Source organism: Epinephelus lanceolatus, chromosome 16 (assembly GCF_041903045.1).
Source record: "Epinephelus lanceolatus isolate andai-2023 chromosome 16, ASM4190304v1, whole genome shotgun sequence".
NCBI lineage: Eukaryota > Metazoa > Chordata > Actinopteri > Perciformes > Serranidae > Epinephelus > Epinephelus lanceolatus.
The window spans coordinates 25351607-25375874 of record NC_135749.1 but is presented as its reverse complement, the minus strand read 5'-3'; the positions used below and the strand labels follow the sequence as shown (position 1 = coordinate 25375874).

General features: G+C 40.9%; 1 protein-coding gene across 1 annotated transcript in view; it reads right to left on the bottom strand.

Moving 5' to 3' along the window:
- med30 (mediator complex subunit 30) overlaps positions 1-24268 on the bottom strand; it is a 52710-nt gene extending 28442 nt beyond the window's left edge. The window contains exons 1-4 of the mRNA XM_033636310.2: positions 24162-24268; positions 22349-22638; positions 19123-19281; positions 12763-12870 (exon numbers count right to left, since the gene is read on the bottom strand). Coding sequence (XP_033492201.1) covers positions 12763-12870; positions 19123-19281; positions 22349-22546 — 465 coding nt within the window. The 5' untranslated portion in view covers positions 22547-22638; positions 24162-24268. The remainder of the gene's footprint in view (positions 1-12762; positions 12871-19122; positions 19282-22348; positions 22639-24161) is intronic.

The following is a 24268-nucleotide window of genomic DNA, read 5'->3' as shown; positions in this document are numbered from 1 at the left end:
CACTCTGCCTATCACACTCTTCCCATGAAGATGCATTTTTTTCTTTATTTACAGCAGTGAGTGAATTTAAATTTTGATAGAAGTCGTTTTTTGAAAAAAAGAAAAAAATATCCACTTTCAGCTTTTCAGAGGGGAAATATGATCCTAGCAATCCTAAACCAGTGTGACATATCAGCTGGAGAGTTTGAGGCATGCTTGGACTTATCTTTTCACTTATGCATCAATCTTCTCTCTTTCCTTTTCTTTCCCTCTGCATCCTGTTACAGACGGCATCCCATTTTCCCTGCTGCAGCTGAATTTCATCAGTCTTCCGTTATTCCTTTTGAAGACCCTATCTGAATGGGAAAGGCTTAACTCTGACAATCCACTGCTGTAGACACATCTGTCAATCCACCCTTTCATCAATCTTTTTACCTGTCTCTTCTCTCCTGCACATCCCTGACTCTCTGCCACACATTTTAATTCATATCAAAACACCACACGTCTGTTTTTTACCTGCGTTTTCGCTACCTGTTTGTTTCTCTCTGTGTCCTCTTTGTCCTTCACCCTCCGCTTCACACGTCTATTCTGTGTGACAACACACCTATTTGTCTGGTCACCCATCCATCTTCAAACACCTTTCCCACCTCAACAGTCCATTTCTCTCTCTCCTTTAACTCAGCGGATGCTTTCTGTTCTTTTTCCCCCTTCATCACAAATCTATCACTCCATCAACCTTTTCATGCTAACATCTCTCTGCCATTTAGCTCCCTTCCTACCCTTTTCTCCCTCTTTTATGTATCTCCCTTCCTCTTTCCTGCCACCTCACCCTCCTCCCAATCATCCCCTTCTCATCCAGAACTATCCTCTCTGGCTGGAGTGACTGCAGCAGATGTAGCCAGGCCACAAACATCTGCTTCCCCTGTACCGCTGCATCTCTACTCTGCTGATCAGACTAACCGCTTTAACTCCCCAAAGCTTGCTGTCCTTACTGCGGCCTTAATGTGCAGCTGGGCAGCCTGGGCAAAATCACAGCTAAATATGCTGCAAACACATGAGGCATACACTGGATATCCGGTGGCCAGACTGAAAAGCTGTGTTTCAAATAAGTTCAAGTTTTAGCCTCTGGGCATGGCTGGGCAATGTGAACAAAATAAACACTGCTGACAGAAAATCTCCTCAATAAGAAAACTAGAAATATCAATATACTGTTGATTAGCTACATTGCTTGACAACTTACTAACAATGAAGGTGGTCATATGGCTAATGTTTCGATATCAAAAGTCAAACAGTTAGACTGGAAGGAGCTCAACTGTCACAACTATCTTAAAGGGTGACTTCAGTTTGTTTCAATCTGGACCCTACTTTCCCATGTTTTTGTGTGGAAGTGTCTAATGGTAACAATTTTTAAATTGGTCCAGTATTGAGCGAGACCCCTGCAACTGACAGCAGCAAAACAGGCTGTAATTTAAGTACTCAGGGCATTTGCACCCTCAATGTACATCCACTTAAAGTGCTGTGAAATTATCGGGAGAGGAGTGAGAGGGAGGTCAAACATAAGAGAAGCTGCGGGGGAAAACAGCGTGTATGGAGCAAGTATAATTTCACATCTAAATGGGTGAATGAAGGGTTTACTTCAACTAAACCAGAGCTGATGATTGCTGGAACAGTAAGACGGTGTCTGTGAGCTTTATTTTGTTTCTGAATAAAGTGTGTTTTATGATGATAAAATTCCTGTTTATTTAAATAGAGTTTAATCGGTTTGGTAGTGATTTCCAGGCTGTTTCTGGGTAAACAAAAAGGTCTATCTCTGTAGGCATCCATTCCATAATGTTGTCAGACACTTGTAATAACAATCGGAACCTGTCAGTGACAAAAACAAGCACTTCTAGTGGACGTATATACGTTTAAATTGTTGCCTGGTTTGCTGCTGCCAGCCCCAGCACTTTCTGTCAATACTGGACCATTTTCTAAAATTGCTGTCTCCATTAGTCACTTAGACACAAAAACATGGGAAAATAGGTTTCAAGTTGAAAAATAGAGTCGCACATTAAATGTGAATGAGTGAATGAGTCAATGAGACAATTCTAGACATGTATAGATTACTGTAAGTCTGACACAAAACAGATAGATGACGTAGCCTGTTAAATAAGCCTGAAGGATCACCATCCAGTGAAGCATACAGAGTCTCATATAAGCTACTAAATCCCTATAAAAACGTTTAAGACCCTTGATTTAGTACTTAATTTAGACTGGCATGACCTGTTTGTTTTTTTTTTGTATCACTAATTGGATCCCAGTTTTATTTGTTGTTGGGCATGCAGGTGACATGATACACATTCTCGCCAATGGTTTCACGAAACTTCACTGTTCCTCGGGTGGCAGTAATGCAGCAAAAAAATGCAGCACTGAGGCAACAAAGTCAGGTAAGGAAGAAGATGACTGCGAGCTGATAAACACGCATGTTAATAATACAGGTTTCAAAAATTAGCTTTGCAAATGTGTTAGGAGACATCAATTCTTTCATTAAGCCTCAAGGATACACAAGTGTGTAGTGTGTACTGAATGTAAACTCCACAGAAGCACCTTTAAAGAAACAGCGAACAAATACCATGCCTTAATAAGTTCCTTATTAAATCAAGATCAATCATAAAGATGTAGATAAGAACTTAACAAACTAGTTTCAGAACTGATATGTGGCTAAAAATCAATATCAACACATCCTTTTTTATTTCACTTTAAAATAACTGAAATGTACTGCACACACTGTACTGTATAATGAGCTGTTTTTTAGATATACTGCATAACAAGGTCTCGCTATGTGTTAAGGATCGCAGGATGTGAGGAAAGCTTGCACTCAGCGTATTATGGTAGCCTGTCTTCTCAATCTCTATATACTTGGATCATTTGATGGAACTCAATTTGCATGCTGATGTTTTGCATAGGGGGAAGGTCATATTATAAACAAGGTTATTTATCACATCCATACGCAGGTCTCTAACAGGACAAAACCACACTCACTTTGAAGTGCAGTATGTAATGCACTGTCACTGAAACTCACACAGACAACTGAGAAAAGGGTTCCTCTTGTGTTTTTTGAATGCTAAATTTCTGTATTTCAGTACGGTATTGCATTCAAAGAGGTGAAATAAGCACTCAGTTATTTATCTGCCACAATATCAGCAGGCTTTAACCGTACTCTTTGCGGGTTTGGAGGCTTTGTGTGAAAAGGCAATGCAGTTTGTTTTGGATGGGGCTGAGTGCAGTTGAGCGCAGGGTTCACTGCAATGTTTCACTGTAGTGTTAACATTTAAAAGCAGCCAGGGGAGCTGTGCGGCGCTCTTAAAAATAACCAATTCTCATCTCTGCTGCTGACACTCCTGACCTTGGACCATTATCATTGCAGCACACTCAGACGGCTTGGCATGCACAATCTGTACAGAGCCAGCACAATGCACATACAAAGAGAGGAAACAGAGAAGGGCTTCAGCCAGCAGCACGCGCACACGCTGAAAGCATGTGTGAGAGCAAATACAAACACAATCTTTTCTCTCTGAAGAAAGAACAAAAGCTTTCTCACTCTCTCCAACTCAATATACGCACACAAACAAAATAAATCCGTGACAGACGAAGCAAACTAAAAAGGCCTCCTAAATAATGCATGATGTGTTTTACCTGAACCTTTGCCACACTCCACTGTCCATAACTACTGTACTCAGGGGTGAGATATGGGAACTGCTGGGAGGTACTGTGTCTGACTTCTGGCTGTATACCTCACCTGCATCTATGCGGGATCTAGGTTTCATCGACCCAAGGCTGATTTTAGCACACAGCGCTTTAATGTCATCTTGATGGGCCCGTTTCCCAGGGAGAGATTAAACCTAATCCTGGACTAAAAAATAATCTATGAAGCCAAATGCCAAAACATCAAGGGGCAGGGTTTGTCAGTGTTAGGAGAACGTGTGGGACAAAAAAGTCAGTGCAGCAAAGCTTAAACCACTTTAAACATTTATTTTTCCATTTAATTTGGAGGCTTTAGTTTAGAGCTGCATGGTGTGAGGAAAATATAGGATAACGTTGTTGAATACTGTGATAATTACATCACTTAAGAAAATAAACGGATATTAAAGTGTACTTAGGTCTGCCTTTCTGCTGCTTTCAGTACACTAAAAATACAACACATCGCTTGCCGGATCAAAAAATTAAGGGAAAATATTTTAAATATTCTTTAATTGAACAAATTGAACGTAAAGATTTTAAAGCGCAGTTTTCTACTGAATACTAAAATCAATACAGCATAGTGTCACAAGTTTTTTGCTTGGCAATATTGTATCACCACACCGACACCAAGCATTTATTTTCATATCATTTAACTTACCAATATTGCTAATACAAATTAAACTTTTGGTAGCCTACTAGAATAATACAATTAATTGTTTTTTTCAGTCCACTAGACACATTTGTCTGCAATGAAAATGGTTGAAGAGAAATTAACAGACTGAAAACCTTATCTTATTAGATAAAACAGATGTTGACAATTTTTTCCTTTGGGGACATAAATTGCAGTTGAAAAAAAAAGGTAATAAATCGCAATACATCGCAATATATGTTATCGCAACACTCAGCATATTGCAAAAGTTTAAATAGCAATAATATCATGTCATGGGGCCTCTGGTAATTCCCACCCCTATTTATTTATTTATCACGCAATTTGACATTGCTATGAAGGTCAGAAAAAAAGATATTGTGCAGCCTTAATGTCATTTATCCTGTCTTTGTCTTGATAATACTAAATTGATCTGTTAAGTTTCTAGTCAATGATACAAGTATACACTGTACCTAAACTGCTATAGTAAAGTAAAAGGGATTATCTCATTCCACTTGTATGAAAACCCCATTGTGATATTATTCATGGTCTGCTATGTTCTGCCACAGTCACTCAATGTATTACAGTAATTACCAGCCAATATTATAGTTCTCAAGGTAAGTGGTGGGGTTTTCCATTACCACACTGGATTTAAATTGCCTTCCTATGCACCAGAAATTCACAAGAAAGTATGCATATGTGTAAACCAGCATTACAATTTGTAATTTTATCTCAGTGTTTCTCCTCATCAGACTACCAGGGGGGTCCCTGATAAAAATTTACACAGTCAAATGAGATATGTTGAGTCTCACCTGTCTTCAACTAATAGCTAATGATACTTTCCCTTTTTTTTTTTTTTGCTCATTAATCCATATTTTCACATCAGTTTCCATTTTTTAGAACCAGACAAAAGAGCTGCAACATGCATTTAAACAATTTGTCGTCTTCACTTGGCATAAGAACTTATTTTATAATAGGATATATTCCATTCAGCTCTTATTGTTGTGTGTCTGGGGTGCATATGTAGGTGTGTCTTTGTAGGCGCAGTAGCAGCTCTGTCCTCAGTACTGAAAAGGAGCAGAGGAGATTGATAGATGGAAAGAGCAAAAAAAAAGCTGTTTGGCATTGGCAGAGAAGATTTGGCGAATTTTCCATAGGCGCAACCCACATACTCAGCTCTGCTGCTCATCCCACAAATGCATGTTCCTTACAAATGTGACACCATTTAATAGTGAAATAAACAGGCTTTCCAACGGTATAAGAATTATTGCTAAGAAGCATTGTTACAACAAAGAAATAATCTCCCAAACACAAATTTTCTTACTTTTTGTGCTTAGTTTATACAGTCAAGTCCATAATTATTTGGACAATGATACAGTTGTCGTCATTTTGGCTCTGTATACCACCACAATGGGTTTTAAATGAAACAATGAATACCTGCTTAAAGTGCAGACTCTCAGCTTTCATTTAAGGCTTTTTTCAAAAATATAGTATGAACCGTGTAGGAATGACAACCATTTCTTCACACAGTCCCCCAACTTTAAGGGCTCATAAGTATTTGGACAAACTAACATAATCATCAATTAAACAGTCAGTTTTAATACTTGGTTGCAAATCCTTTACAGTCAATGACTGCCTGAAGTGTTGGACACATAGGCATCATCAGATGCTGGGTTTCTTCCCTGGTGATGCTCTGCCAGCCCTTTACTGCAGCCGTCTGCACTTCCTGCTTGTGTTTTGGATGTTTTGCCCTCAGTTTTGGCTTCAGCAAGAGAAACGCATGCTCTATTGGATTCAGGTCAGATGATATGACTTGGCCATTGCAGAACATTCCACTTCTTTGCCTTAAAAATGTCTTTGGTTGCTTTTGCAGTATGCTTCAGGTGAATGTCCAACTGCACTGTGAAGCATCGTCCAATGAGTTTTGAAGCATTTGGTTGAATCTGAGCAGATAATGGTGCCCCAAACACTTCAGCTTTCATCCTGCTGCTCTTGTCAGCAAGACAAGACTTCACTAGAATAAATACAGAGGGTTTATCACAAGATGCAAACCATTGGTTAGCCTTAAAAATGGAAGGCCAGATTAGAGTTTGTCAAAAACCATCTAAAAAGCCTGTACAGTTGTGGAACAGCATACTATGGACAGATAAAACAAAGATCAGCTACCAGAATGATGGGAAGAGAAGAGAAGGAAGAAGGGAAGGAACTGCTCATGATCCAACGCACACCACCTCATCAGTGAAGCATGGTGGAGGTACTGTTATGTCATGGCCATGTATGGCTGCCAGTGGAACTGGTTCTCTTGTATTTATTGATGATGTGACTGCTGACAAGAGCAGCAGGATGAAAGCTGAAGTGTTTGGGGCTACATTATCTGCTCAGATTCAACCAAATGCTTCAAAACTCATTGGACGATGCTTCATAGTGCAGTTGGACATTTACCTGAAGCATACTGCAAAAGCAACCAAAGACATTTTTAAGGCAAAGAAGTGGAATGTTCTGCAATGGCCAAGTCATATCATCTGACCTGAATCCAATAGAGCATGCGTTTCTCTTGCTGAAGCCAAAATTGAGGGCAAAACACCCAAAACACAAGCAGGAAGTGCAGACGGCTACAGTAAAGGGCTGGCAGAGCATCACCAGGGAAGAAACCCAGCATCTGATGATGTCTATGGGTCCAACACTTCAGGCAGTCATTGACTGTAAAGGATTTGCAACCAAGTATTAAAACTGACTGTTTAATTGATGATTATGTTAGTTTGTCCAAATACTTATGAGCCCTTAAAGTTGGGGGACTGTGTGAAGAAATGGTTGTCATTCCTACATGGTTCATACTATATTTTTGAAAAAAGCCTTAAATGAAAGCTGAGAGTCTGCACTTTAAGCAGGTATTCACTGTTTCATTTAAAACCCATTGTGGTGGTGTACAGAGCCAAAATGATGACAACTGTATCACTGTCCAAATAATTATGGACCTGACTGTATATAAATTATATAATAATTTAATGAACTACGGTTACAATAAAGTTAACTAAAGTAGCTACTGTAATAATTAAGTTACATAAAGTATTGTTATAATAAAGTTAAATGAAATACTGTTATAATAAAGTTGAATAAAGTATTATTATATTATAAGTGTGTGTTTCTTTGAGAGTGACAGAGCCACAGGAGAGAGTGAGAGCCGAAACAGCAGAACAAGTCTAATGGCGGTGGCTTAAAAAAATGTGACCATTTATACTCGATGTTGGTGATAAAATCATTTCTTAAAACGATCAGGCAAAACATTAAAACCACTGACAGGTAAAGTGAATAACTTTGATTATTTTGTTCCAATGCATTGTTCTGGCAGTGGCCCCTCAGCAGGATAATGCACCAAGCTCAGGAATGTCCCAAGCAATGTGACAAAGACCTCAAAGTGTCAACCTGGCCTCCAAATTCCCCAGATCCCAATCTGAATGAGCATCTGTGGCATGTGCCATTAACCCACCTCACAACCACTGGACTAAATGAATCTGCCACCAACGCCCTGGTGCCAGGCACCACAGGACACTCCCAGAGATCCTGTGTCCATGCCTCGACAGGTCAGAGCCAAGTCCGATCCAAGGAGGCCTCACCTTGGATTAGGGGTACATCTGAGGTACCAGCACATTACAAGAATCCTTGAGCAGATTGGGACCTGGGAAATTTAGAAGCCAGGTCGACACTATGCACTGGAACAAAATAATCAAAGTTATTCACTTCACCTGTCAGTGGTTTTAATGTTTTGGCTGATCAGTGTATATCCCACATGAAACAAGCTATGATACATCACGTAAATTCATTATATCGCCCACCCTTTGCTCTGATTAAAAACTGTATACCAAAACAGGTTATATATCATGATTCATTGGGAGAAGGCAGTTCTATGTAAAATCAAATATTTAGCATCCCCATATAGCCCAAATGGTATGATCCTTTTTTCATAACATTTTCCTGCAACTGCGTTGATTTGACTGTAAGACTGACAGTCAAATTCGGCTCCTCAGATCGAATCTTTGAGTAGTTGACCGTTTGGAGTCATATTTACATTCAGTGCAAACTGAACATCTCCTATTGCTGCTGCTTCACATTCAAAGCATCTGAAACACAGGGTGGCTTTTATTGTGGAGCACTCACGAGAAATGCAATGTTACATGTGCCCGAGGTTAGATGTAGATGTAAGATGTAATATTTTTGGGCATTTTTTTGACAGTGCACATACTGCTGCCACAGTAACCACGAAAGCTACCAAATTAACCAGGATTTATAATTTTAAAAATGAAATATGACACTAAAATACAATTAACTTTTTGCAGTGAGAGGATTGATTTATTAAACAATATGATGTTTATTTATTTATGGTTAATTAACATCTGAGAGAGAGCAGCTTTCCATGCATCTCCATGCTCAAATTCACCATGTCTGTCTGTGGCATGTTGCTAAACCATGACTCAGGATTAAATCTTTCTGCAACAAACTTTCAGACTTTGAGTGACAACATAGTGTGTCAGTCTGAAGAAAAGCTCTCTGCTCTGTACTTCAGAGTGTCATAAAACAGCCTCTCTATCAGAGCTGGGCAAAAAATATATCTGACAGCGAATACATTTGAAAAAGCTCTTAGGTGTGTTTGATGTCCGCCACTTTAAACCACTCTGGAAGTGAACACCTCACTCGAAAGGTATGAAACAAAGTCAACTCTTCTTTCCTTGTGTTACTATTCAAAACACCATCAGCTCAAGCTCTTTGTAGCCAATGGTCAGCTAATTCTCTTAGAAATGTGCATTTTATATATATACTACAAAGGTAATCTCATTTACAGTAAGATTTGAATACTTTTATGCATACTGGCAACACAAAACAAGCATTTTATAGTCTGTGCTCAGTGACATAAACCAAATATGCCGCAATCATCTTGACCATACATGAGGGCTGAGACAGATAAACTGGTGAAGTGAGAGGTTCAGCTTAAGGCTAAGGTCACATTTTTTACCACAAACACCTATAACATCCAATCACTGATTGCATTACACCAATTTGAATGTCAATCTCACACTTCATAAAGCTCTCACGTGGGGCCACGACTTAGGCCCAACCTGGCAGGAACCATCCACGGGTTCATGGTAAAGTACAACAACCTCAGATTTTGATTTTGGTGACTCTCATTCCCACCACTTAGCACTCTGCTGCTAAATTCAGTCATGGAGGTCGAGGCCCAGTGAGGCCTACAAAACTACATCATCAGCAAAAGGCAGAAATGAAATCCTGAGAATACCAAACTATAATCCTCAGCTCCACCTTGAGATTTTGTCCCTAAAAACAGGTAACAAAGCTTTTACTCATACCGACTTGAAACCAAAACACCTCAGCACTCCCCAGTTAAGCAGTACCTGTCACAGCACACCTTGATGGATGCCTTGAGTCCTCCCTAAAACTCCCATGATCCTCCACTATCCCCAGGAAATTGGTGAGCGGAGGTAGGTACTGTACTACATGACGGTTTGGTTTATAGATATAGTAACTAGAAGAGAATTTAAACAACCGCCTTATTCATTAAATACATGGCCCTTCCTGTGTGATGCAGCACCACAGTTTGTTTTCCATGAGGCTTAAAGGGGACATTGTCATCATCAGATGTTCAAATTAAACGTGGCCAAAGTTTCAAACAATGAGGTAAATGTATGTAAAAGTAATTCCTATGAGCTAAAACCTCCGTCTTCAGACCGTTCTGAATACTTCCAAGCTCTTTCCGACACAAGCTGACGTCAGCTCGTGACAGATTTCAGTATACGGTTATCTGCTCCAGGCACGCTACTGCAAATGTTTACATTACATACACTGCCACATGTAGCTACTGAAAGTGTTGACATTACATAGCCAACACTGCTACTTGAAGCTACATGGTAACGTCAAAGAAACATCCGATCTTGGTTGACAATTTTGTTATTTTCACCCCAATTTTGGATCGTATTCCTGCTGGAACACACCGTGTTGTGTAGACTTTGGTTTAGAGGCTTTTACTGGTGATTTTTCACAGTAGAAAGTGCCGCAATAGTCTTTTACAGTCATTCCCCATCTTCAATGACAGGGAAGACAAGGTTTAGAAGACCTGAAAATTCTGAGCAATCACAGCAGACTGGGCTTTTTCAGGAGGGGGGCTTAAAGACAGAGACACACAAAAACACACTTTTTTTTTTTTTTTTTACCATTTAAGGATGTAAATATAGTCTGGTAGAAACCCAAAATACAAGTATGAACCTGAAAATAAGATAAAAATTGATAAAATCGACTTGTAGCTATGGACATTTCCAGGGCATTATCTATTTAAGTTATTTAGCTTGCTTTCCACACAGTTGTGATGATTTGTTTGGCTGGTCAAGCTGGCTTCAGGTCCAGTGGTTCATGCAGTTAATCAAAATAAATCAAAATTGTTCCAACACATTTAACAAAGAAAACAGGCCTTTACAATACTTACAACCCAATCAAAACCAAAGAGCAAACTCAAATAAAACGAACTGTCTTTTCTCAGCGTACTCCAGCTTCAAACTGTACACGCCTGTTTCTATCAACTGGCTAAAGCATCACGGAAATCATAGTCCTATCATTTTATATGGTTTACTGAGGCCACAGCTGGGTGGCAATATTCTTTAACTATTGACACAAAACAAAGCAGGCTCTGACAGAGCTTAATAGGTCCTCTGAAATAGGTCTAATGTTGTATTTCAATAAACATGTAATGATTGCCCCTGATTTTAGCAGAGGAAACCATGTGATCCACTGTTCCATTACCAGGTCCTGAATCTGAAGCTCAACAATCCACCAGAGCCTCCTTTCTGTCACACTGGCATAAGGTTTAAAGCGATAGTGCGTAACTTCTACAGGTCCGTAAATGTCCGTTTCACCCAAGCCACTACTAGAGGAGATGACACAATGCTGATTAAGCCGATCGGCTCCTCTAACATCTCGCGGTATTTTTCAATATATATCATTTTTAGTTTGCGTGTCGACCGGCAACATTCCTACGCTGCCGCACAGGAAATGCTTCCTCACAACAAGAAGGGAGGGGGAGGAAGAGCGGAGAGTGTCATAGCAAGAGGTAGAGCGCAAGTAGAAAGAGAAAGCAACATGGCGGAGAAGCGGCCGAGACATGGTTCACAAAGAAAAAGCCTGGACGTTCAGCTGAAGGTCTGTTAGCAAAGAAGGAAAGTGACCGACGGAGAAGGCAAACAAGGATTTGTATTGGCGTCACTTTTCCTCGGTGGAGAGCCCTGAAGGAAGAAATTGGGCTGAGGGCAGGCACGCATGTTGCCTTGCTGCTGTTGGATAAGTAAGTAACTTGGTTTATAATTATATTATGAGTAGTATGTGTTGCTGTTACATGTACTGGACCTAGTACTTTATTATTTTCTTGGAAATGGTGCTATGAACGTAATGTAATGTTAGCAGCCTGGTGTTCGCCATGTTGTGTAGCATTGTGTACACTTTGTGAAGCGAGTGTTACTCTGTGTACGGTGTGTGGCGAGTGTTACTCTGTGTCTGTGGAAGTGCCGCCAGCTTATTAGTTGTAATAACGCATTATCCGCTGGGAGGCGACAGAAGTTACGCACTATAGCTTTAAGAAGACTAAGTGATACACTGATGATGGGAGCACATCCTCCAGTACCCTTTAAAACTGGGAACCACTGGCCCCGTCAGCCAGTCCATAGTTATTCTGCCCAATCTCTATGTGATACTAAGGACGAGTTTCACCCGACAGTATCCACAGCCTTCAGCATCCACCTCGTCCACCCCTGATACCATGCCACTTTCTGACTTTTAATGACCTCTGTTGGAGAGATGGGCAGGTGTCCTTGGGAAACAAATAAGACCCTCTCACACCAGCACATGTGAATCCAAAGTCCTGTGGATATTACAATAGCATTTCCCACCAGCATGCTGCCCCCCTTAAACACACAAGCTCTATCAGCAGACAATAAAGTTTATCAAGTGTAGCCTTTTAATTTTGTTTTGTACAAACCTCGTCTTTACTGCCCGGATGGTTGCTATCCAAATAATGAGAAGTGGGCTATTAAAGCTTCAGGTTAATGATGGTGAGTAAAATTACTAATCCGTAATGAATTTCATGCCTAATTATTATTTCTTATCGTTAAGATGATATTAGACTCAGTGTTTTCCCTCGAGCTCGGGTAGATTTGAAATGTCTGCAGTCTCATGGATCTCAGAGGTGAACTGAAACTTCACTGGTCTGAAATAACATCATGTTAAGCTGTGATACAATCTCATGAAATCCCTTTTTTCCATTTTTCTTTTATTAGCTCTACCTTCTCATTTCATTACCGCTGGCTGGGAATCAAACCTGTAACCTTAACGGCGTCGTGCTATTGAGAGACAGAACACAATACCTTGTTGACCTCCAGGATTTCTCTCCTCTCCTCGGTGACAGGGCGGCTCTGGCCGGCTGAGCGATCCTCGTGTTTAGAGCTGTCATCCTCCACAAAGGGTATCAGTTGCTGGAAGGGACAGCAAACAAAAAAATCTGGCTGTTTACTGTAAGCAAGATGACTGCAAGAGGATCACTTTCCAGAATGCTGACATATTCAACTGATTTGGATTGCATTAGGTTTATCAATTACAGTAACACAGTGTATACAGAATCTGCACTGTGAAAGTATTATAACAGTTTAACATTTGAGGCAATCAGCTCTGTTTTAAGAGCAGTCGTTTGGAATAAAGCTCTCTCACTGATGCACTTTCCTCTTGTTCCTCTCCTCTCTTATTCTGTCCATGATCCAAATACATTAAAGGCACGCTGCTGCATATTCACAATTTTCCAATATGCTCACTGAGTGCTTTTAGGTCAGAATTATGTGCGTATGGGCAATCTCAACCTATGAGTGCTATCCTATACTGAAGCTCTCCCTGTGCTGTCTCATAATCTTGTTCCCATGAAGTGGTGAAAATGGGGATTTTGTGTAAGCTCTCGAAACACAGGCTGAGTCTCGCCTGTCTCTCTTCAACGTGGAGAGAGACAGTGCAGAGACGGAGACAGAAAGCGAGTGGGAGATTAATTCATTTTTAAACGCTCTGTGTGCTTGACCTTGTCTGCTTGACATTACAGTGAGGCTGATGTGCGAGAGAGCCTTCAGGCAAGGCGACACTCCTGAGAGCCGACAGGGTCACCAACTGCTCCTTTACGTCACACTGCCCCCTAGTGGTCACCTCGGGGAGGAGGTGAGCGGGAGGCTTGCTGCAGTCGCACATTAGTAGTGTGTGGATGTCTTGAGAACACACTGTTCCTGGTACAATGTAAAACAAGGACGTAAAGGGTATTCTACTGGGAAAATGTGTGATTGATGATAAGTTTGATGATCTTTGTAGAGCTGCTGAATGGACACACAGTGTAAATGCAGACAAATGTCTGTGCTATTGTGCAGAGTTTCCAGGAAATACATGGTATCAGTTATGTTGACATAAAGTCAATTTTATAGTTTCTCACTCTCAAAAATCCACAAACCATTTTCAGACATGTGACACCACTTTTATTGGGGTTCAACTATGCAGGATTTTCCTAAAAAAAAAAAAACAACGTGTTGACTCATGCAACACGAAGTAATACTTCTCAATCATCACTTATGACCCGCTGGAAGTGTGAGGCAGTGTATTTTTCTGCAGAGACTCTGCCATCTGCCTGTGCCGGTCTTATTTTCTTCTTAATTTTTGTGTTCAGGACATTTATGGGTGTGTACCTCCACGGCACTCAGGTGAGGTTAGGGCTTTATAAAAAGGTAGCAACTGGGTGCCAAACCATAAGCAGCAGGCATCCAAGAGACTTAACTTTTACTTCCACTTTTGTTGGTGAGCGTGTTTACTAATGATGTGCAGGTCAGGGTTTTTTTTAAAACCCACACTAACCTGGCCCGTTAGGAGAGCCAAGCCGCCCCGCCCATTAATGAATGACCCAAACACAACTGGCAGAGAGGCGAAGAGAGGTGCACCTTTTAAATAATTTACTCAAAAATCCTGCACAGTGTACCATTAACACTGCAAAAATAAGCTGTGGTCGTTTATAACACTGGTAGCGAGGAGTTCCTGTTGCAAGGAAAAAATAACATCTCCAAAAGCTACCATCTCCAAAGTTTCCTTTCCAAAACAAAAACTGTCATACCAGACAAGATCACAAACACAGATTAGGTAGGAGACTCTCCAAACAACTAAAGGCCAATAAAAACTGCCATACAGTGAGAAAACACACCTTGCTCCAATAACGACTTGGCACAACACTAATCTAAATCATGCAAAGTTTTTTTTGGATTATTCTGCTTTTCCACACTGTTTGACCTGAGGCTGTGCAGCTGGAGTGGAGGCCCTGCGGACACTAGACAATGATTGGAGAAAGCTGCTTGGTCTGGAAGCAATGACTGACTGGTGTTTGAGTGCGACTGGAGCTGGCCAACGTCAAGACTAATATGAGAAGGAATAAAAAATCTGAAGATAGATGGAGAGAAATGCTGACAAACAGATGAAAAGAGAGGAGAGGACTAGAAGATGATGTGCGAAATGTCAGATAGCCAGAGAGGAAAAAAAGATAAGGTTGAAGTGAGCAGGGAGACGACTGGGAAAGGAGCAAGAAAGAGGTCAAAACAGAGAAAACAGAAAGCGACAGAAAGATGTAAAAATCTGGATCGCTTGCTGCACTCCTGTCAGTTTCCAGGCCGAGCTTCACGCCAAAGTGCAAACTCTAGACAGCTGGAGGGAGAAAAGACAGAAAGGACATGTGCAGGATATTATATCAGACAAACTATGAGTTTGTCTCTGGCTCAAGGAAACTTTAAGAAGGAAAAAGGGAACGTTTTTCATTTGATAATTTCAAACCGAAGCCAATGACATATTGAATTTTAAAGGTAGCGGGCTGATTTTGGCAGCATCTGGAGGGAAAATAAAATGTGCTGAGTAGGGTGGGAAACAGGGATGGAGAGTGTATTGCGTGTGTGTGTGAGTGAGTGTGCCTGTGTGAGTCATAACCCCTGCCTCTTCCACAGAAAGATGGATGTGGTTTCCTGCCTGACAGAGAAGAATGGGCTAATGAAGTTCTCCAGGTTGCCTCGCTGAGACAAAAAGGAAAAGGGTAGAAAAGACAAACGGAAAAAAAAAATAACAACAAAATAGCGGGGCGAGCGTCTGAGAGTAGAGGGAAATTAAACAGCATGGCTGAACAGTGCAGGAAATGGCAGAGAAAGAGGAACAGAGGGGAAAGTAGCAGAGAAAGAGAGTGAAACAAAGCCAATGTGAACAAATAGATTCAGAGAAAAAAGAAAAGAAAAGAAAAAAGGAAATGGAGAGTGAGCAAATATTGAGCAGTTATCAGAGTGAGAAAGAAGACGAAAGGTGGAAAAAGAGGGACAGGAGGACGGGAAAACAAACAGAAAGTGTGAGAGTTTGAGAAAAAGAGGGGAGGAAAAAGCTGCAATGGACGACAGCTGGAAAGAAAAAGAGAAAAGCGCTGATGTGTGCACTTGATCCAGCTGTTCATTAAATGGGTCTGTTGCTAATTAGGCTGCGATGAGGTCACACTGCCCGAGTCATTGATTCCACTTCCTGTTTCGGGCAGCCAATAGTGAGCAGCTGTCAGGCGGGCACCTGAATTCTGCGGGATGATAAATGGCATGCGTGCTGGGGCCAAAATCAACAACCCTCAGCCCCAGACAAACATGGTGAGCTGAGCTATTGGCTGGTCAGCACTGGACTGGGTCTCAGCCTCAAGGGGAAAATGAATAAACATTTAAATAAGGTGGAAATAAGAAGGGGGGGAAATAACTAGATGGCGTAATGACTCATTACAGCAGAGGAAAATGTCAAACTGAACCCCTCATAGGCTTTGATTTAAGGGCGGAACTGCAGACGAGAGTCATTCTGAGCAACCAGTGGATAGATCATTCGAAATGCTTCTGAGCAACTGTATTATTCAATGTGGAAAATGTACACGGTGGCAGCCATCACAAATTTGTTCCAATTTAAGACTGGTCTCCTCCCACATCCTCCTTTATCCTCAGTAGGAGTCTGGTGAGAGAGATTAGCTCCGAGCCAATCTGTAGAAATTGGGAAGGGACTGCCGCAGTCATAAATCCAATCAAACAGTGGTGGATAGCCTAGCTGTAGCCCTGCATGGAGCCTTGAACAGTATGCCCAGTGAGCCGCTGTGCGTGTGTGTGTTAGTGCAAGTGCCTTTGTGGCGTGCCACAGTGCACCACATGCATGTTTGTGTACTCATGCATGTGTACTTCTGTGTGTGTGTGTGTGTGTGTGCAGGCAGGCGGGGATGGATAGTGGCTGAGCTCAAGTGCTGTTGTTCCTGAAGGTGGATGGCGATCGTAACCAGCGGTAAAGAGACTCTGGAGACTCACCTGAAGCAACCAATGAATCTGCTGCAAGCGGAGAAAAGACAGACCTAGAGGGAGTAGGTGAGATAAGAGTCCCCTAGGGTAAAGATGTGTGTGCGTGTGTGTGTGAGCAAGGGGTGTGTGTGGCAGTAACAATGGCCTACTTCCTTTAAACTAACAGCTTCCTAATTTAGCAGGCAGTTTGTGTGAAAAGCTGGGCTATAAGAGGCGGAGGCTGGAAGCACACACACAAAAAATAAAATCTTGACAACTAAACGGCACAAGTTGATGCATCTGGAAGGATCAATCAATCATGCAATTAAAATTGTAGTTTCAACTACATCATGTAATTGCAGAAGTAGATGTAGCGCATATGAATTTTACGCATAACTTTATTTGAGTTTGAGTCACGTACGATAACATCTCAGTAGCAACCAAGAATATAATAATCAACAGATAAACATAAAACCTCAGGACATGATCTTCTAAATGGGTCAAAAATAAAGTATTGTTAATGCAATTACCTCCATATAACAGTCTCCTCTGCCTGCCTGTGATTGTTCTCACTGAGCCTGAACCGTCTTTACTGTCAGGTTTACGTTTTATTTACTGACTCTAGGCCCTATTTAAAGGAAGTGCATGGCGCAAGTGCATTTAGGGTGTGTCTAACTCCACTTTTGTTAGTTAAATGGTGCATAATCTGGGTGAAAAGTAAAGCGCAAGGAGTACAGAGGTTCTATTTAGTCCTTTAATTAACCATAGGTGTGTTTTGGGCGTAATATGAATCACATAACATGTTTTATTTCACTCACAAGCAGCCCATCTGCACGTCCCTGTGGGTGTAACAAGTAGCGTGTATGCGAGTCGTGAACCCACCTATAGGCGTATCTTACTATCTGAATAATGCGCCCTTTAAATAGCAGGAAAATACTCAGCCATTTACTTTAGACCAGGTTTTTGCTGGTCAATGGCACAATTGCTTTTTGCTGCCTCCAAATAACCATGCACCAGACTACACCGCATTTTAAGACCATTACGTCCATGGGTGCACAGATGGGTATAAGTGCTACTTACATATTGTGGGTGCTGGCCAACAGCACTGACAGCACGAAGATGCCAGTTGTAAGGTAAGTCTGTTGTTGTTACCACCGCCGCCTCGGAAGTTATGATTTTGATTTGGTTTCTTTATTTGTTCGTTTGTCAGCAGGATTACCAAAAAAGCTACTGGCCTGATTTTCATGAAACTTAGTCCAAGGGTGCATCATGAACCCATTAGATTTTGGAGCGGATCCAAATCACAGGGCGGATACACAAAGTATTTTTCACTTTCATCTATATTACATAGGGCATTTGGCCTTGGCGGAGGTCTGCGGTCCTCAAGTGCCCTTCTAGTTTTGTTTTTTATTATTCTGCTAAACTGCTGACAGAACATTACTGCAGAAGAGTGTGTATGCTCAGCTGACCTACCCTGTTTAAATAAAGGTAAAATAAATAAAAGAGAATTACAGTAAGCTATTTTAAAGTATGTCAAGTGATGATGTAATAAAATTGTAAATGTATATGTAAAAATAAAAAGTGGTCAATATCATTAAAAAAACATTCAGTTTTACGTAATAATCTAAATATGCTGATGAAATATTCTTAATTTTGTTACATGATGATTTCAATCCATTTCATGGGACATTTCTACTCTACTGTAAAAAGCTGCTACTTTTTAAGTTGCTACACTTCTTGTATTCGCACACATGAATGAGTAAATTAGTGAAGACTGTTTCCGTTAATTTGTGCTGAATGTACGCGATCCTCTTTACCACATGACTTCAGATTAATACTATGATACCCTTTTACATGCTAAATGCTGTTGGTGTGGTGGTCTGAGGTTAAGTGTTGAGTCCAGATCAACATTTTAGGAAGGGGTGATTTTTCCTGCTTAGGTTTTGGAATCAAAACTCATTGATCTTCATTTGTATGCAGCATCCTCAGACACTTACTTAATGGGGTTTATGTGACATAAACATGGTGCCAGTGCTTCACTAGATAAGTTTTACTTGATGAAGATGCAAAGGTCTACACACACCTGCAGTGTCTGACACACATCAAAACACGTGCACCAATTGTTTTCTATGAACGCCCTCAAACTGGTGGCGACCAGCGATTATTTGTCAGGATACACCATTGTCCTATTTTGTCCCAGATCAGCTACTGTACCCTGACTGCTTCTTCTGTCTGTATGGCATGTCCAGTGTGCAACATAGCCAATGTACTGTGGACTCAAGGACCAAAACATTATTACTGTGAGTAAAAGTTACTCACTGACAGTGAGCGTGATTCGTTGACTCTCAGCTGTCAGTTAGACTTTATAGTGTCAGTGTCACCATGTCTCACCTCTGGAGGTATGGGGTCCATCCCCGCACAGTTTTCATTGCATTTGTCGTAGACGAGGCGCAGCTTTCGGAACAGCACAGAAAGCATCCGCAAGTGCTCCTGGAGTTTTCCCAGCCTGTCCTGGTGGGTGTTGGGGTGGTAAGTGACTCCATTGGGCAGCTGAGGAGCACCAGAGGAAGCATTTTGTTAAGCAAAGTACAACCCAACAATTTGGCTAGTGCTAATAAAAAGAAACAGCCATTGATCCCCACTAACTGCACTGTAAACCCTTTGTTGTTCCCTAACTGGTAATAGTTGATTAGAGGCCTTACTAATGCACAGCACTTTCATTTGAATGAAGTGATAGTTTCCTTTCTACTTAGGAATGAGCACAACCTAGCTGTAGAGAAACCTTAAAAATGTGTCTGTGCTCATGCAACAATATGGTGACTAGTCTTAATAATATATAATAAACTCCCAGTTTAAGCTAGCAAAACAAAACCTCAGCTACATCAAAGGTTAACTGCTTCAGCTGCTGAACTTTGAATGTTTTCCCTCACTCTCTTACTGAGGCGGCATCACTGGCTTTTAACTACAATGGATGTTAAAGTGTAACAAGACATGTTTTTACTGAGAAAATCGACAAGCCTCTGGGGCAGCACTGTCTGATTATAAACATCCTACATAACATGAAACAAGCCTGCCTTCAGGGCAGGCAAAGTGAAGAGAGAGACACAGAGAAACAGGGGGGAGACAGACAGACCGAGGGAGAGAGGCAGGGAAGGCAAGATAAATGAAGAATTTTTATGAGTATAAAAACAGCCTGTGATCTAAAAAACAAGTCACAACAATGCTGTTTGTGCATTCTGTGGCTGAGGCGCGCTTGTTTGGCCCGTCTCTGGCTGTGATTTTAACAAGGTGCAAGAGAAGCATCTCAGAGAAGCAGGCAGACATCCATGATAAACTCATGCTGACCTCGTCTTCAGGACACCTTCAGAGCTTAACTACATGTGACTTGCAAAACAAACTGATATATACTCCTCATATCCTGAATATAAGCTTAAGGAATCCACTGGCTTAACTTTGAAAGTAATTCAACAACTTTCCACCATCACTTGATTGCACTAATTTACCTTGTAAAAAGTAAAAAACATACTATCAGAATGACTCGTAAGTTGCCTGGCATCACCAGACCAATTTGCAGATGTGAGTCAGTCCTGAAACCTCTCGATTCATTTTCAATTTCCAAGTGGCCGTAGACCAAAATGCCTCTGGACGCAACTTGATAAACCTACAACCAGTCCTAGCAACGAAACATGTGACATAGCACTGAGCGATGAGCCAATGTACACATACTACAGTGTGCAGAGCATGGATGTATAAAGACAAATGGATACACTGTTGGAGGCCGGGCCCCTTCATTTCAATTAAAGTTGCTCACTGACTTATGAGGACAAAAAAGTTCAACTACCACATATAAAACTACCAGAATGATTGGCACTGCTTTGTCACTCCAGTTTAGCACTCTACTAACCTAAATGGGGGTAAAATGATTCAGTCATTGGGTTCTTCTAGACTTTCCAAATGTTATTGAACTGAAGAGACCAAATTGAAATTTCGGAGAAGAACTGGCAAACAGTCCTTCAACAGAAAGGTTGTTTCTGAAAATACCTCAGCAGTGCTCCTCTTCAGTAAGCTTGGTTTATGCTCACCATAGTGTCCCCAGGTTGAGGGTGCACGACCCAAATATTATGTCATCATGTATTTTGCATAAAGTGCAAAGGCTACAAAGGTTGTCAGTCAAGATAAGCAGCTGTCCTTGGAAATCTACTCTGAACAGGAGGGAGACCAAAGTACCTGCCAGAGCAAATTAAACACGAGCTTGCAGATTCGTCTGGTTCCCAGGCTAACTCCTAAAGACTGTACATCAATAATATTCCAAAGTGTGTGTTGCAGTCTTGAACAAGACATTTAGTTTCACCAACTACATTTCACTAAATGTAGAACCAAAGTTAGTCAGTGGCCTTGATCATTGCTCCTTACATTCTGACAACAAAAAGAGAAAGTAGTGCCCCTTCCAACACAGAAAAATCAATGGAAACCTAAGCGAGCAAAACCTTTGTTAGCTAGTGATGGTATTGTTATCATAAACACTCAAAACAGATGACATTACTTTATCACTGGTAGGTAGATGACACACATTTATAAAATTCAGCCAAAAACTTTGATTCTAACAATCTGGCCACATTGAATAGCTGCCTGGTACAGAATATGTAAGCAATTGGATATTGCTGTTCCACTCCTAAACAAAAGAGGTGCTATTCTTCAGCATCCCCTCAGAATCCAAATCATCTTAATTGGCCAGGTATGTGTACGTATATGAGGAATTTGACGCATTACTCCCATGTATTCACACAGAAATGCACACACACAAATGCAACCACTGCTAACATCAAATGTTCTCATAAGATTTTTGGTGTTATTTGTGACAGTGGCTATGTTTTAACCACTTCAGGAGTATACAAGATTCAATTTTGTCAATTTTGGATGCTCAAGCAATTTTAAAAGGACCCTGAGCAGAATTCTGCTGACTAACACCACATTTTTCTCTTAAATTACCCACAATTTAAACCTCTATGCACTTGTTGCAAATTTATTTCTCAATACATATAGAGCCTTACACAATCTAGACTCTCTACTAATCCCAACTGCTTGTTTTCTCCACTGGTGTAAACTTTTGAGGCATTCTTGAGTTAAAGTTAAAAATCAAGGGTTGATGAAGCTTTTGGCTGTTTGACTGTACTGATGTCTCAGCTTTGGAACAGTTTTCCATTAAGTATTCAATCTGCTGGCACTGACGTGTTTTTAAATCCTGCATCAAAACACAATATAAAAGAACTGTCTTCCTGAATGACAGCTGTTTTGTTATTTGCATAATAGCACTCTGTTGTGTTACCATCAGACCTATTATTACCATTTTAACATATTCTTTTACAGTCTTTTGGCATTGCATGATTATATTCTGCTATTTTATCTTTTGTACAGATCTGTTTAATTATGCTGTATCAAGTTGCACTTTTTACTGCTCTCATACTATTGTTCTTATGGTATTAAGTCTCTTGTTAGGGTGTTGCTGTTATGGGTAAAAAAAAATCTGCCAAAAGTCGGAAAGAAAGAAAGAGAGGCAAACAGAACGTGAAGGAGGACTGTGAACATTTTTAATAGACACGTAGGCAGAGAGACAAACCTGCATGTTCCTGAGGAGCTGAAAGATCTCCATGGTCCTGAGGACAATGTCTTGGACCGTCTCCTGGCCGATGCGACACAGCGAGGCCGTGTTGACATCACGTGCTGCTTGGGCCTGCTGCTGCTGCTGCTGCTGCTGCTGCTGCTGTGGAGGCGGAGGCTGCCCGCCAAAAGGCGACACTAGCGGAGGGGTTGTCATGGAGACAGCAGACGAAGATGCTGGTGGAGGAGGTCTAGGTCCAGGTGAGGTTACCTGTCAGGCTATTCCACACCGGGCACCCCCTTACATGCCTACAGGAAGTGTTTTACAGGAGCAGGAGAGGAAATGTCAATGAGGAGGAAAAAAGAAGGACAAGTTTATGGAAGTCACAGCGTTTCTTCTGACATGAGTCTCTTAATAGAAATGGTAGTCATATTAAAGGTCCAGTGTGTGGTATTTAGGAGGCTATATTGGCAGACATGGAATATGGTACATGTGTTTTTTAATGTATAATGACCAAAAACCTTACCTTACCTTAGATTGAGCTGTTTATATCTACATAAGGAGTGGGTACTTGTTAATGGAAATTGCCATGTTGCATCACCATGTTTTTACAGAAGCCCAAAATGGACAAACACTGGCTCTAAACAGGGCCAACTGCAATTTCACATCAGTTACTGTAGTTAGCAGTCCCTAAGCGACAAGCGACATTGTAAAAACACTGATTTTTTTTTTTTTTTACGTGAAAGACCTTCATTCAGTGTTTTTACTAGTTTAAATCACCTGGTCCATTTTTTGTTTGTTTGTTTTTCGGCACACAATAGCAGGCACCTGGCTTGCAGCTTAGGAGAGGCACTGATTTCTAACGTGAAACTGTTTTATTCAGTGTTTTTACCAGTGTTAATGACATGATCTGTTTGGTTTGAAGAGGAAGAGACCTTTGCAAGTAAATCAGAATTCAAACATAGAAGTTTTAGGTGGTTGCAATCAACATTTCTCACCACGTAAATCCTACACACTGGACCTTTAATGTGAAAGAATAATGGCATAACATTTAGCTCGTATCATCTGCCAAAGTCAAGTTTATTTATCGTCATTGCCACAACATTTGCAAAAAAGCAGTCGTTGGTTATGAAAATCCTAAATCTCAGGCTCCATTTAACACTTCTCAAATAAACAAGTAAGAAAAGGAGGTAGAAATGAGAATGTAAGACACAGAATAGTGCAGAAGTTCAACATAGGGTTAAAATATGGCATATATAAAATACAAAATACTATATATTTATGGTTGACAAGTGTACAGGAATTGCAAAATGAATAAACTGTAATATAAACAGGAATGCAGTATACAAAGACGTAAGTCAGCCACAGTAGTTTGGTTAATAGAGTACAACACCTTTTATACACTCCTGCAGTGCAGCACAGCTAAAAGCTTCACAGCTGTCACAAATCAACTGAACAGAAGCGCTGTCTAGCTAAACGCTGTCAAAGTCTTTGAGCTAACGTTGTAGCCTGTCATATAAGTTGTATACCGGGGTTTCAGATACAGTTTAACGTGCCTTTACATCAGTACAGGTCCGTTAGGTGCTGTCCAGGACTTTATATACCACACCCAAAAGCATTCAGCCTGATAACGGGTTAATTAGCAAACATGTAAAAGTGAAGCGGCTGACACCAAAGCTAAGTGGACAGTCACACCACACACACACGACACTTCAGCTTTTCTCCATTCGTTTGTATGTGTCGCTTAGTTATTCCGGCACGACGTGAGGCTTTACACCACAGTGAGTGTTCATATTTATTAAATAGCACAGTAGATAATGTGTAATGTTACCTGTGTGGTGATAATTTATCTGTTTTGTTGACATGTCAAGTTCCCTGCTCTGCTCCTAGGATATCAGCTACTGCAACTATCGCGAGACTTCCCCCTGAAACTGCGAC